The sequence below is a fragment of the Pseudopipra pipra genome, chromosome 1 (genome assembly GCF_036250125.1).
Source record: "Pseudopipra pipra isolate bDixPip1 chromosome 1, bDixPip1.hap1, whole genome shotgun sequence".
In the NCBI taxonomy this organism is placed as follows: domain Eukaryota; kingdom Metazoa; phylum Chordata; class Aves; order Passeriformes; family Pipridae; genus Pseudopipra; species Pseudopipra pipra.
In genome coordinates this window covers 107,763,140-107,776,710 of record NC_087549.1, presented here as the reverse complement: position 1 = coordinate 107,776,710, position 13,571 = coordinate 107,763,140, and the positions used below count along the sequence as shown (strand labels likewise).

At 39.0% G+C, this 13,571-nt stretch overlaps 1 protein-coding gene across 2 annotated transcripts in view; it reads left to right on the top strand.

Annotated features, from left to right (window-relative positions):
* The first annotated feature begins 393 nt into the window (after positions 1–393).
* The window catches only part of ANLN (anillin, actin binding protein), a 28,037-nt gene continuing 14,859 nt past the window's right edge, over positions 394–13,571 (top strand). Inside the window, exons 1-14 of one of the 2 annotated variants that reach the window (XM_064670083.1) lie at positions 394–527; positions 4,703–4,856; positions 5,225–5,494; positions 5,911–6,257; positions 6,950–7,169; positions 8,074–8,267; positions 8,406–8,513; positions 9,036–9,156; positions 10,030–10,146; positions 10,680–10,906; positions 11,425–11,576; positions 11,880–12,027; positions 12,655–12,790; positions 13,114–13,296. In XM_064670083.1, coding sequence (XP_064526153.1) covers positions 510–527; positions 4,703–4,856; positions 5,225–5,494; positions 5,911–6,257; positions 6,950–7,169; positions 8,074–8,267; positions 8,406–8,513; positions 9,036–9,156; positions 10,030–10,146; positions 10,680–10,906; positions 11,425–11,576; positions 11,880–12,027; positions 12,655–12,790; positions 13,114–13,296 — 2,395 coding nt within the window. In that variant the 5' untranslated portion in view covers positions 394–509. The remainder of the gene's footprint in view (positions 528–4,702; positions 4,857–5,224; positions 5,495–5,910; positions 6,258–6,949; positions 7,170–8,073; positions 8,268–8,405; positions 8,514–9,035; positions 9,157–10,029; positions 10,147–10,679; positions 10,907–11,424; positions 11,577–11,879; positions 12,028–12,654; positions 12,791–13,113; positions 13,297–13,571) is intronic. The other variant, XM_064670074.1, reaches the window with a different exon arrangement.

Genomic DNA, 13,571 nt, shown 5'->3' with positions numbered 1-13,571 from the left:
GAGATCATAATTTCCAGCTTTAATGGATTCTGTGATTCTGTGGGAGTGGGCGGCCATGGCTGGATGCACTGCCTGCACGCCACACAAGAAAACCCTCGGCAGCACGGCCGCACGCAGGGGTCAGACACAGAACCTGGAGGTGCAACACCCGAATCCAGGCGTGCTCCCAGAACGGGGAAACGAGGAAACGGGGAAAGCCCTCCCGGGTCACCTCCCAGCCCAGCCGGGCTCAGATCCCCTCCGCTCCCCAAGGCCGCGAATTTCCGCGGCAGGTTGAGGGGAGGGGCGCGCGGGGCCGCCTGCCCTCGGATTGGATGGCGCTCCTGTCAATCAACCCGGCGCGCGCGCACCTCCCCCTGTTCCCGTGGTGCCGCGGCGGGCGCTGAAATTCAAATCCCGGGAGCGGTTGGGGCGGAGGTTTGGCTGCACTCGGGCGGCCTCGGAGAGTGGACCCTGCAAGGGTGGCAGCAGCAGCAGCAGCAGCAGCAGCAGCAGCAGCAGCAATAGCAATGGACCCGTTCACCGAGGTGAGGGCACGACCTGACCCGGCCCCTGGGTCGTCAGCTACGGAGGGCCCGCACCCGGGCCTTGAGCCGGGGAAGGGGGCCAGTTGTCAGTATCGGGGACAGAGGGCGGAGAAGGGGCTGGTCGGGGTCCGCAGGGAAGGCAAGGGAGCTGCTCTGTGCACGGCGCTCTGGGGGTGGAATACTTCCTCTCAGCCTGACTCCCGGCCGAGCCCTGCCCAGCGCCCCCCGTCCCCGCTCGCTGTACTCCGGGGCTTTGCGGGCGAGTGGCGACCCGCTTTCTCCGCGGCGGGGAGACCCTCTCTGCTCCCCCACCCCCGTCTGGCTCCTGCTGGTCCCTCCGCTCCTGGAGCCACCCAGGTGTCAGGTCCCTGCCGGGAGAAGACAGAGGGGTGATTCACTCGGGTTTGCGGAGGAGAGGACCTTTCCCATCCCGGGCGTTTGCCTTTCGTGCTCATCTGGCAAGATAAAACTTTCGGCTGGAGCGGAAGGGACCCTGGGAGCTAGTGGGAGTGGTATTGACACATACTGTGCTGCCGTACTTAAGGGTCGTACCTCAAGTCTGCCCAAAGCGGCGACCGTCTGAAAAAACTGCGTCTTATTTGGCACTGTTGCCATCTGCGATTGTGGTCACTCTCATTGGCAGGCACGGTTCCTCTTTTTTGTTAAAAAAAAAAAAAAGTAGTTGTCAGTTGTTAGGGTGGACTTGCTGTGTGTGTGCTTGAGTTTTACAGAGACAAAATTGTAGCAAAATGAGTGGAGTTGACCAGCTTGAAGCTGTATGAAGGCTGGAGGTTTCTGAAAGATGCTGTGGTATACTTAAGGTGTATTTTATGAGTCAGGGCTGTAAAGTCTTGAAGCTGTCTTGTGACTACTTTGAGAAACCTCCTAGTAAAAACGGCCTTCAATCCACAGTCTGCCTAAACAAAACCCGAATTACTTTAAAAAAAAAATCAGATCAGATACACTGATGAACTACTCTCTTATCTCTACTCTCTTATCCCCTTGTAAACAATCTGTTTATCAAACTGACATAATTAAAATAATTCGAGTGCCCAAAAAAGGTGAGTGCACAGATCTGATTTTAAAAAAATGAACACAAGATGTTGATCTAAACAGATTTACTAAATGTGTAATGCCAAGGCAGATCTACCCTACCTCCATGAAAAGTCTTGCTAAGTGTAAACATCTAAAACCTCCTTCCTTAATTGGTAGTGAGTGACATGATCCAGCTAGTCTTAAATAAACTTCAAGTCTGGACTACCAAATCAAATTCAAAATGGTTTTGCATGCTGGGAGGTATTCCAACCTCAACACGCCCTTTCTGGTACACAACTGACTTTGAAAAGCTATGACAAATTGTGAGGCTGCTCCCCTGAGTAAACTTCATTTTCAAGTGTTAGCCAGTATTGCAGAGTGTCTTATCAAGAATGTTTCTACTGTGGAGAACATTCCACTCTTGTGTAAAGATCTCACCAATATTAGTGTATTAGTATTGAAGTTTAGTAATTTTCCTCAAAAAAAATTTTAGTGAAAAGAAACCTTTTAACCACCTATTTTGAAGTATTTATGTTCTGCGGTTTGCGTTGTTATTTTTTTTTAAATATAACCTTCCCTTAGCTAAACTGTTTTCAGATAATCTTTGTCTACAAATTATCGTGCTGTGTAACTTTCAGGGAACTGGTGAGGCATTGCAAGTTGATTATGTAAAGCAATATAATTCACAGTCACAGAATATTTGAACCTTAATGGACCAAAGAGTGCTGTTAATTCAGTGTGTGTTGATCACTTTGCAGTAGCAAATTTTGGCTGGGTCTCAATCAATTTAAGCTCAAATAAATCTTGCTCTAAAATTCAGTGGAATGCTTTCAAATTAGACAGTTCAGAAATAATGTTTCTTTTTATTAATCTTGGAAGAAAAAGCTAATAACCTTCTGAATCTCAACCAAATTATTAATACAGATCACACTGAGGAGATGGTACAGTGGGTAATTTTTCAGGATATTTTGTAATTTGAAGTAGTTATTAACATTCATAGAGCAAAGTATGGTCTCCTAGCATGGAGAATGAGCAAAGAGTGATGCAGTTGTTCAGGGAAAACTTCCAAATATGAGGTTTGAAGTTAACTGTTCATTCAATGTCATGGATAAATTTGCTCCCTTTGCTCTATTCTGCTAGTAAAGCAGGTTAGTTAGAACAAGTTCTTGTAATCATATATGGGCCCCAAGTATCTTCTCTAGTATTGAATAAATATAAAATATTTAGTAAAATATTGAATAACTGAGATTGTCCATTAACATTTGAAGTGGGAAGGCCTTTTCTGATTTTCAGAAGGTGCTTTTGTAACACGAACAGTGATACTCTGACTTTGACTCAGTAGTCCTCAAATTCCTTGATGTATTGAAATAAGTAGTGCTCTCAGGCATATGGTGAGATTCTTGGGGCTATCCTGTGCAGGGCCAGGAGTTAAACTTTGATGATCCCTGTGGGTCCCTTCCAGCTCAGGATCTCATGTGATTTTTAGGATTCTATGATACTCTGAAACTTTGTCATCAGAACACTTTGAGAATGTACTTGTAACAAATACCCTGTTGATGAACTCGGAAAGTAAGTTTCAAGTTCTGGAGAGTGGCTTACTCATTGTGTGTCATAGCAGCATTTGAATCGTGGCAGTTGCATGGAAAATTTGAGATACAAAAAGCCAATAGGAGCTGGAGTCGAACAACAGAGGCATGCATTCTTGGGAAGTGACATCCCTTTTTTAACAACTGCAACTCTATTTCACTGAACTAACAAAACAGAAAGGAATGTGACTCCATTTGAATAGAACCACAGGGATACTGTTGTGGAAGATATATTCAACACTGTGCAAGAAGAACTGTTAAAAAATATCCTAATGGCTATTTAAATTATGTGGGTATTATGTGCACCTTGTAGCTCTGCCTTTTGTAAGTTGAAATAAGGAAACATGACTTGTGGACGGAACTAAGATGGAACCTGCATTGAAGGCATTTCATATGTCTGTTTGTTTGTTTGTTTTGGTTTTGCTTGATTGGTTTGTTGTTGGTTTTTTTTTCCTTTCAAAATCCTCCTCTTCTATGAAAGTTAGAGAGGCTGAGATTTACTTTCACAAAAAAACTGTTGAGATTGACATTCTGTTTGTCCTGTGTTGCCCTACAATGGAACATTGTTAAAGACTTCAGCCTTAGACAGTTAAAAATGTGAAATGTGTATTTAATTGCTGTGCAACAGGATGGGTAATGGCTGGCACAGTTCTCACAATAATTTATGTGCCACCAAACAAGTGCAGTTTATATGCTTCCCTTTAAAGGCCATTAGTTCAATCACACATTTTCTTGTCTCAAACTGAGTTATAATGATTTACGAATGCTGTATTTAAAAAAAAATACAAACAAACCACAACATATTTTAAACCTGGATGCTATAAGGAATCACTTTCTACTAGTGTGGAGCATTTACTAAAGCAGCTATATTGTATGGAATATAATCAGAGTACTCAAATTTCCAATGGATAGGGAATGAAAGATAATGTCAGGTACCTTAATTGGTATCTCTATATGTTCTTCTGAATACAGATATCTCAATAAACAGGTTATTTATTGTAGTATAACTAGTCATAACCTCAGTCTATTCTTAAAATTTAAGCTTCAGGCAAAGAAATTCACCTTTTGATTTAGAAGGTGTAATAGCAACAATTTTTTTTAATATTGATAGACACACATTTAATTCGTTGAATTGTTTTATGATCACTTGACAATGGCTTCACTGCTGTTTATTTTGTTAGAGGGTTAGTGCCAGTCAGATGACTTGACCAGATGCTTTAGCAACCTGTCAAAAAAACCCAGATCAAGATTGTCATGTGGTGATTCAGTAAAAAAACATAATAACTTTCAAACCTTTCTGACTACTTCAGGCTCTAAATGAACCCCTCTTTAATTTTGCTATTGCTTCTATCTCTTTATCCTGGTTTTCTTTCAAAGCCAAGCTAATGGGAGACACCAGTTGATTTAATGACTGGAAGTTTGGAACCTACTGGCTGGCTTCTGGTATAGTGGATCTTAGTATATGCTATATAGAATGCTACCATTTTTTAATTTGAGTTGTTACTGGTTAACATGCTGCAATGTATAGTAACTTGTGATCTACTGACTACTCAGAAACTCCTTGAAAGAACCCGTGCCAGGCGAGAGAACCTGCAGAAGAAAATGGCAGAACGGCCCAAGATGGGAGCAAGACCCCCAATGCAGACCAAGAGGGTCAGAGAGCCTTTGGCAGAAACTGGTAACCAGGCTTCTCCTCCTGGTGAAGAAGGTATTTGGCAACAAGTTTAATAAAGGTTGTTTTTTGATGCAAGGCCTATTTTTTTTTCCTAAGGGCAAGTGAGAATCCTGAGTGTATATCTTAAAATAAACAGTGATGGATGCAGTTACCTGACCACTAGGACTAGCTCATGTTTAGCTTGACTTGAGAGCAGATGCGCTAAGGAATTAGTGAGCTATTTAGAAATAATAGCCAAAGATAGTCCTTGTGCTTAGTAGATCTGGGAAGGGCATTTTTTTGGGAGGCATATCAGGGTATTCAAAAATCATAACTTTATTGACAGTATAGTTTTGTGTTGTCTCTGGAAATATTTTAGGTTGCTTGAATACTAATTTACTTGAATACTCTGACCTGTACAGTAAAACCTGATACAAAGCCATCACCATCAAAGAGGCTCTGCCCTAATGATATAGAGACTCAAGCTTCGAGTTCAGAGAATGTACAGCCAGTTCTTTCAAGTTCTACAAGCCATGACTCTCCTAAGATGACTTCAGAATTGCATGAAACTGCTTCTAACAGGACTTCGTCCGTTCAACCTCTGAACACCAAGTCAGAAACTCCTGCAGCCCTTTCAGTCAAAACACGTATGCAGAAACTGGCAGAACAGCGGCGCTGCTGGGACAGTGAGGGTATGTTTCACTTGCTAAGCAGTAGTGGTGTCTTTCACTGTTTGTATTGATGATTGTTTGGTAGTAGAAGATAATTTTGTGTGTGTGAATGCTAATATTTTAATAAAGAATTCTGAGACAGCGCTAGGAAAGGCCTAAAATATTGAAGCTTTGACCACAGCTTAATAATATAATTTTTTTTCCCTCCTACTAGTCTGATGCCTTACTCCTTACAGCAGTGACATAAAACTAGTAAACTGCTTGATTAAAAATGTTTAATTTGATTAGTCTCAATGCCTTCAGGACTAGTAGTTAGATTCTGTTGTTGGCAGGAACATCTAACTGTTGATTAAACTCAATACATTGTACAATGCAAAATATGTAAATATATCTCAATGTATTTTATTAGCAAAATAAATGTGTTTTCTTTTTTCCAGATCCCTCTGAATGTGTTTCTCTGTCCCCTCTCCAGTCAAAAGATCTGCCTGTTTCTCCACCTAAGCAGACATCTAATGCCCTGGCAAGTGAAACCCCTATTGGGAGAAGAGGCCGTTTAGCTAACCTTGCTGCTACAATTGGTTCCTGGGAAGATGACCTAAGTCATCCATCTGCAAAGCAAAACAATGCACAAGAACAGCCTGGCACTACTTGTTTATCCAAATTGTCCACTACAAGTGGAGCATCTGCTAGAATCAATAGTAGCAGTGTAAAGCAGGAAGCTGCATCCTGTTCTCAAAGGCTTGTTGAGGCTTCTATTAATAAACCAGCAAACTCAAAGAGAGCGGTGAGTGCCTGATTTGGTTGCTGATTAAAAATTGATATGAGTATTGCAGGGTACAAACATTAACACATAACTGTTTAATCTGAATTTAAAGATTTGGTGTGAGCAATCTTAGTCTATTTACAACTTTCACTTTATTGCAATCCCACATGCTGTTTGTTTAATCGCGGACGTGAAACAGCTTAGAATTCTTTTTGCTGAGATTTAAAGATGAGAGTACTTAAGTGTTTTGTAAAAGTTGGTATCAATGTAATTGATTGCTGCTCTTGACCATCAGAAAGGGGCTTTTTACAGAGATACTGGGTTTCACTCTGTAACTTTATGTAGTTGATTGACTGAAATTGTAAATATTGTTGCTGTATGAAGACTCAATCAGAATGATGAAATTAGTAGTACCAGACATGTATTGTTTGATTTATGGCATTTATGCAATGGCAATATCTGCAGTCTTGTTTAGGGAAATGTGGGAAAATACCTGAAGTAGCTGACAAGAGCACCTGGAATCAAATTCTGAAACAATTTGGAATACTGGATTAAAAAAAAGAGAAAAGCTTAAGACTTGTCTCAGCTTCTTCTTTTGTTGATGAAATAGATATATTAGGTGATAGTAGGCTATGCAGAATGCTTTCATTCTTTTTCCTCTTCACAGAATAAGAATGTGTCATCTTAATGTTTTTCCTTTTTGTCTTGTTCAGGATCCAAACAATTTTTTAACACAATCCTCAAGATCCACTGCTCCACATTCTAACAAATCTGAAGTACAACTGCTAACAGAGAATCCCTGCAGTCCCAAGAAAACTCAAGAGCATACACAAACAGCAAAATCATCTTTGCCTCAACCAGTTCAGTCCAAAGAAGAGCCAGTCAAAGGAACACATGTGCAACTTGAATCTAAGGGTAAACCCACAACACCAGGTAAGCTGTTTTTCAGCCTCAGTAAACGTTCATTCAAATTAGGTTTATGTGTTCTGTGTTCAAAACTACGTGTTAGTTAAGAATTTAAGGTAACATACCAGATAATACCTATTTCCTGCTGTAAATTGATTAAAATTCCAATGAGTTCTGTGGTTATTTTAAGTTGTACAGCTCCCATATATTGCAGGGATATTTTTTTTGGACACAACTTTAGTAATTCTCTAAGAGCAAAATCAGTTGAACTTTTTATACTAACATGTTAATTGAGATTATTCAAAGTTTACTTCAAGTTGTTGAACACTATGTGTATCCTATCAATATAATGTTAAGAGTCTGTATATGATAAAAGAAATCCCACAGATGCACTAACTTTGCATAGTGTTTTTCTTTCAGTTGATAGCACTAATGTCAAAACAGGTGAGCATCCCCAGTTTTAAATTCAACTGCTTATTGTGTCAGAAACTTGGACTAACTGCTTGAACTCTCTGAAAAAGAAATGTGTGTCTCTAGATATGCTGACAATAAAAGACATGCTCAATAAAATAGGGTGGATGCTGAACAATATGTCTACCTTATGTATTAGAACGCTCATTTTCATGAAAGATACAAGTGAAGTTTGTTATAGAGGAAATATTGAAAAAGCAAACAAGTTTAAATAACTGTATCACATATGGAGTGTAGTAAGAGAGGGACATCTATTTGCTCTGATTTGCTGCTTTATTAACTTCAATGTTCTGTTATGATTTGACCTTCAGGTTCAGTTTGTATAAAATATAATGGAGTAAGATGTGTAAAGGAGACAGCTTAATTGCTTCACTGAGAATCTTCATCAGGATGCAAATTGCACTGATTTCTTTCTGTATTTTTGAGAGTTTCTTTCAAGGTGAAACAATTGTTCTTGTAGGGGGATCAGGAATTAAGCCCTTCCTGGAACGCTTTGGGGAGCGCTGTCAAGAGCGTAGTGCACGCAGCCCTGCTACAAATACTCCTGGGGGCAGAACACCTGTTGTTACCCCAAACACCAGGACAATCCAGGAAAGGCTTCTCAAACAAAATGAAAATTCCTCTACTGCCAGTTTAGCACTTCAGCTTAAGCAGGTATGACTTGTTATATTCATAACTTATTTATAAAGGTATGGGGAAGATTCTTAGTGTTCTGCACCTATCTGAGGAATTTGAAATGTTGCAACATCTTAAAGCTGTCACCTTTTCCCCCATTCCCCTTTACTTGCTTAGGAACGTGAGCGAGAACTTGCATGCCTTCGTGGCAGATTTGATAGGGGCAATCTGTGGAGTGCGGAGAAAAGTGACAGTTCAAAGAGGAAACTTCCAGAAGCTAAAACGGTAATGTGTTACCTGCATGTATCAAAATATGATAGTCTGAATTGCTTCAACGTATTCTGAATACAGGGATAGATGTGCAAATATAAAAAGTAAAAAACGTATGCTTCGGGGAATGTCCAGGCTGTGCAAGACCACTTGTCAAGTGATTTGTATGTTTATTAAGAAATTATTAGATTTCTTTTTTCCTCTTGCCAAATCAGCTAAGACAAGTGATACTGCTTTGAGCCAACTAATTTATTTACTTTTTCATGATGTTAAGTGTGGGGGTATTTTTTGTATTCTATAATTTCAAAAGCAGAAGAAAACTCCTCACACAAACAATATTTAGCAATTCAGCTAAATTTCTTAAATAAATAGGGTACTGGATAGGCAACCTCTTTTGCCTAGTACGTGTTCAATGTATTTCTTTCTGGCAGGTGTGTTTTGGTTTGGTTTGGTTTTTTTTGTTTGGTGTTTCTTTTTTTTTTTTTTAGTTACTTTGAACATTATGTCTTGAATGTATTATGTTTTTATTCTTGCCAGGAAAACCAATCTCAGGCTAGTCCAAAACGCCCTCCTAGTTCAGATGCCACTGCTTTTGGATCAACAGACAACACACCAGCAGGTGACGGGCCAGTAAAGTCTCCGAGAGTGGAGTCTTCGGGTAAGAACTGTCACAGTTTGCCTGTTGCTGTTACTGGACAGAAACACTGCACTTGACCTCCACGAGCAGATAAAGAGGCTCATAGCACTGATGTGTAGAACTGGACCTCTTATTTGTTAACTGATTTATCTACAACTTTTCATATCATAATAGCACTCTGCACTCCTGTACCACTTGAAAGGTTTGCAAGGCAAGACTGTCTTTGTTTTTCAGTGGGTTTACCTATGTTTTATACTTTCACATAGTTAAGTGTAGTGAATGAGAATTGTCAGTTACAGATTTAATCTATGCTGTATCTGAGAATCCAAATTTCCACATTAATCTAATGGGAAAGAACTCTTCGCTTGTCTATATCCCTTTACAATATTAATTCTTATAGTACAAGACGTGAAAAGAACTCTGAGATGCTTGTGATACCCTTTCTGTTGCTTACCGAGCGGAAGAATCTCTAGTTTTCTGCATAAAAAACACGAACTTAGTTAACACTTCTTCTAGACCTTATGGACAAACAGGCTATTAAATGTGCTTCTAGAAAAGCAGGATCATATCCTGCTCTTGGATTGGGTTTGGGTGGGATGGTTTGTTTACTGGGTTTTTTGTTTGCTTTTTTTGAATTTTTCCTTTTTACTCTTGATTGGCTGCATTCCGCTATGATTTCAGCATTGTTTCTTGAGGTATCAGTTTTCTGATTATAAGATAGAACTCTAGATGTACAGGTTGTGGAGGACATATACTCTAATGCTTTTTGACAGCCAGCTAACAGCAACACTTAATATAGTGGTCTTTTTGTTAGTAAAACTTCTAAAATTCAATAATTAAAGTTCAAAGGCTAGACATAATCTTCAGTTACTTCTTTTTTTATAAACCACTTAGATGCTTCTAAATCTGAAGAGACTGATAAACCCAGTCCTCCCAAGATCACTGAGTCGAAGAGCCCTGTGAAAGTGATGTCTGCCTCTGAACTTGAACAACTTGCTGAGAAACCAAAAGGTTTGTATTGAGTAGATGTATATTAATGCACTTAGCTCTCTGTTGCCACTTGTCTAGAACAGTGTTAATATCCTTCAAGTCTGAACAATGAATTCACCATACATGCACTGACCCTCATGTGTGTTTTGTAGTGAGGTTTATATAAAACAAGCAACTTCTTTTATCATAATCCTTCTCCCTTGACATTCAAGTCTTCAAGGAACGTTAAAAAGCTGATATTAAGAGTTCATTGGGTAAGGACTGTAGGTCTTGCAGTTAAGTTTCAGATGTATTGGAACTAAAAGGTTGAAATTTGTCTAAGAGGTGCATCTTTTCATTCCCTCTCTTGATTAAGCAGCATGTATGAAAATAGCATTAAAAAATAATCATAGAAGTGTACTTTTGAGTTCTATAAGAACTGACTATAAGAAATGCTTTTTAATCAAGCTTACTGGAAAAGCAAAAATAGTTTATCTGTTAATATCACTTCACTCTCATTTAAGGGAAAGTTTAGTCTTGATGCTACTAATATGTTTTAAAATGTCACCCTTCAGATGAACTATGCCAAGTCGAAATGAATGTGGATGAGGAAATGAATAGCTCAAAAGTGATAAATGAGATTTTTGAAATTCTTCAAGAGGACGGTCCAGACATAGAAAAGCTGAAGAAAGAAATGAGCATGAGCCTGGAAGGTGAAAGTGATGAGGATGAGCAGGAAGAGTCGCTGAATATTTCATCAATGTCTCTGTTAACCCCTCTAGTGGAATCTGTTGGTTCAGAGGTGAGAATTCTTATGAGGTGGAGAAGGATACACAGAGATGTGCAATTTGCTTGTGAGAAGTGACATTTTGTTGTATTAGGATATCTGAACAAATAGAGAATGACATTTTGCTAATGAGAGCATAATGAGGCAAAGTTATTTTCCTCTGAAAACAGTGTAACATATTGGATGCTCTGCTAAACAAATAGTCTTTTGCTAAATCAACCTATTATTTGTACTGAACTTGCAGTGGTAGACATGCACTCAGTGAAGCGGTTGCTGATGAAGATCTGAAGAGAAGTAATTATGCAACTATACTGGTTTAGATACTAAGGGTTTCTAAGTTCAATAATCTGTTGGTGTCCTTAAAATGAATAAATAAATTTGCTTCATGTCCTAGGAAATATTTGTAAGATGTCATCTGTTAGATAGTATTAAGCAGCCTCCAAATTTATTGTTTACATGCAAAACAAGTAACGGTCAGAGAAAACAGGTAATTGATAAATTGGACAGGTAGTACAACCTTTTCTTTTCCCCAGGCCTTTGCTTCTCCTTGTAAGTCAGCTGGGGAAGGTAGCAGTACCAGTGATGTAAGTCTGAAGTCTGAAAAGTTCCAAAGGACTAAAGTTCCCAGGGCAGAATCTGGAGACAGTATTGGCTCTATGTCGGAAGATCGCAACCTTCCATATAGGTAATAAACACAAACCTCATCCCTGATTCTGTAAGTGTACAAATTAAGACATTGGCTTTTTTGGACGTGTACTTTCTTTAACTATGAACAAAGCTTTTTTCCAGGATCTCAGCCTTTGTCAAAGATTGTCTCAGTGTACTTTTTTATGTTGTTTAAACTTAAAATGAGCTGATAGCATGCTTTTTTTTGAAAACCGATTAGACAAGTTGGAAAACATCAATATGCAGTACATATGTATGTGTATTAAAGAAAAAAAGCTTGGCACACCTGTGAAACATTTCATGAGATTTCCTCTTTTAAAAGTGTCGATGCGTACAGATCTCAGAGATTTAAAGAGACTGATCGTCCTTCAATAAAGCAAATCATTGTTCGCAAAGAAGATGTTGCTTCCAAACTGGAAATGAAAAGGAATGGCCCATCTGACCAAGTCAATATCAAAAAAAAAATGCAGGTATTTAATACGCTTCTTAAAATCCTTTTTCTAATCTACTGTTTCCACACTTAATTTCCCCCATGAATTAACATGCTGCTTAGAACTCTGCAAAATTAGATTGTTTAATATAAATATTTAATGGTAGGGAATGATACTGCATAATTCGAACAGCTGCATCTCTTCGAAGGATCATGTTGTAAAGGAAGTCTGGAGAGAACAAGACATTGTTTTGAGAAGGAGACAGAATCTGTATCTTATCGCTGCCTTTGAATTAGGCCAGATTTATAACTACATACTTTCAGTAGGCAATATTCTGATCTTTACTAGTGCCTCATTCACCTACAGTGCTCAATTTCTGGTTAGCTGCTGCTTCCCCCAAATGAAGGGAACACTAGACTGCATGTGTAGCATATAAACATTGGAGTCCTTCACTCCCCACCATATTCTGAGGTCAAAAAAGTCGTACTGCAATATTCTTTTGCAGAAGTAACTGTAAACTGCAAAATTTTTGTAGCTTACTATCTAAGTGATCTGATCTTTTCTGAAGCATAGCCCCAAAAATGCTAATCTTGAGACATTTCCTTGTTTGAATGTAACACTACATAACTCTTCTGGCTAATTATTTCTACCACTGGTTTGCCCTAGGAACTGAACAATGAGATCAACATGCAGCAGACAGTGATTTATCAAGCCAGTCAAGCTCTGAACTGCTGTTTTGATGAGGAACATGGAAAAGGGTCACAAGAAGAAGCAGAAGCAGAGAGACTTCTTCTCCTTGCAAGTAGGTTTTTAAACAAGTTCAATTCTTTGTCATGGACACTTTGTCAAGAACACTTTTGGAGGAACTCTGATAATACACATACTATACATCATTGTAGATATTTATAGTTCTTCACTTAGAAAACAGGAGAGGATATTATCTGTTTCATTTCAGCTGCTTTTGTAGGTGAGAGGACACTCTCGGTACCTTTCTTGACCCTAATATTCATACTATTCTAGAAGATGATTAACGTTTGTGTTGCATTTTATATGCTTATGGCAAAAAAAAAATGTTTCAGTACTACTTTTTCCTCTGTTACCATTGTAATTAATTCCTCTTTGCAGCTGAGAAGAGAACTGCTTTATTGGAAGAACTGAATAAACTGAAGAGCGAGGGACCTCATAGTAAAAGAAATAAAGGTGCTTCTACATCCACTGAATTTGCTCCATCCAGGGGATCTGTTTCCATTTCAGAAATGCGTTTACCTCTAAAAGCAGACTTTGTGTGTGGTACAGTTCAAAAGCCAGGTAAAGCTATCAACCGAACGCTTTTAGCCCTTTTCTCTCCCTTCCCTCGTTCTCCCAACATTTATTTCTTGTTCATTCTCCTTGGTTTTATTTTGTCTGCTATGCTGATGTTCTAAGAAATCTAATGACAATGAAAATTTAGCAATTACTTTCAGTTCATCTGCTTTTTGACTAAGTTTTCAGTATTTTCCATGGTTGTGTTAGTTGCATCTTTTTATGGCTTGTGAGACTTAAGAAACTTATCAGGACGTTTCCAGCCAGTCTTAAAGTTCTTT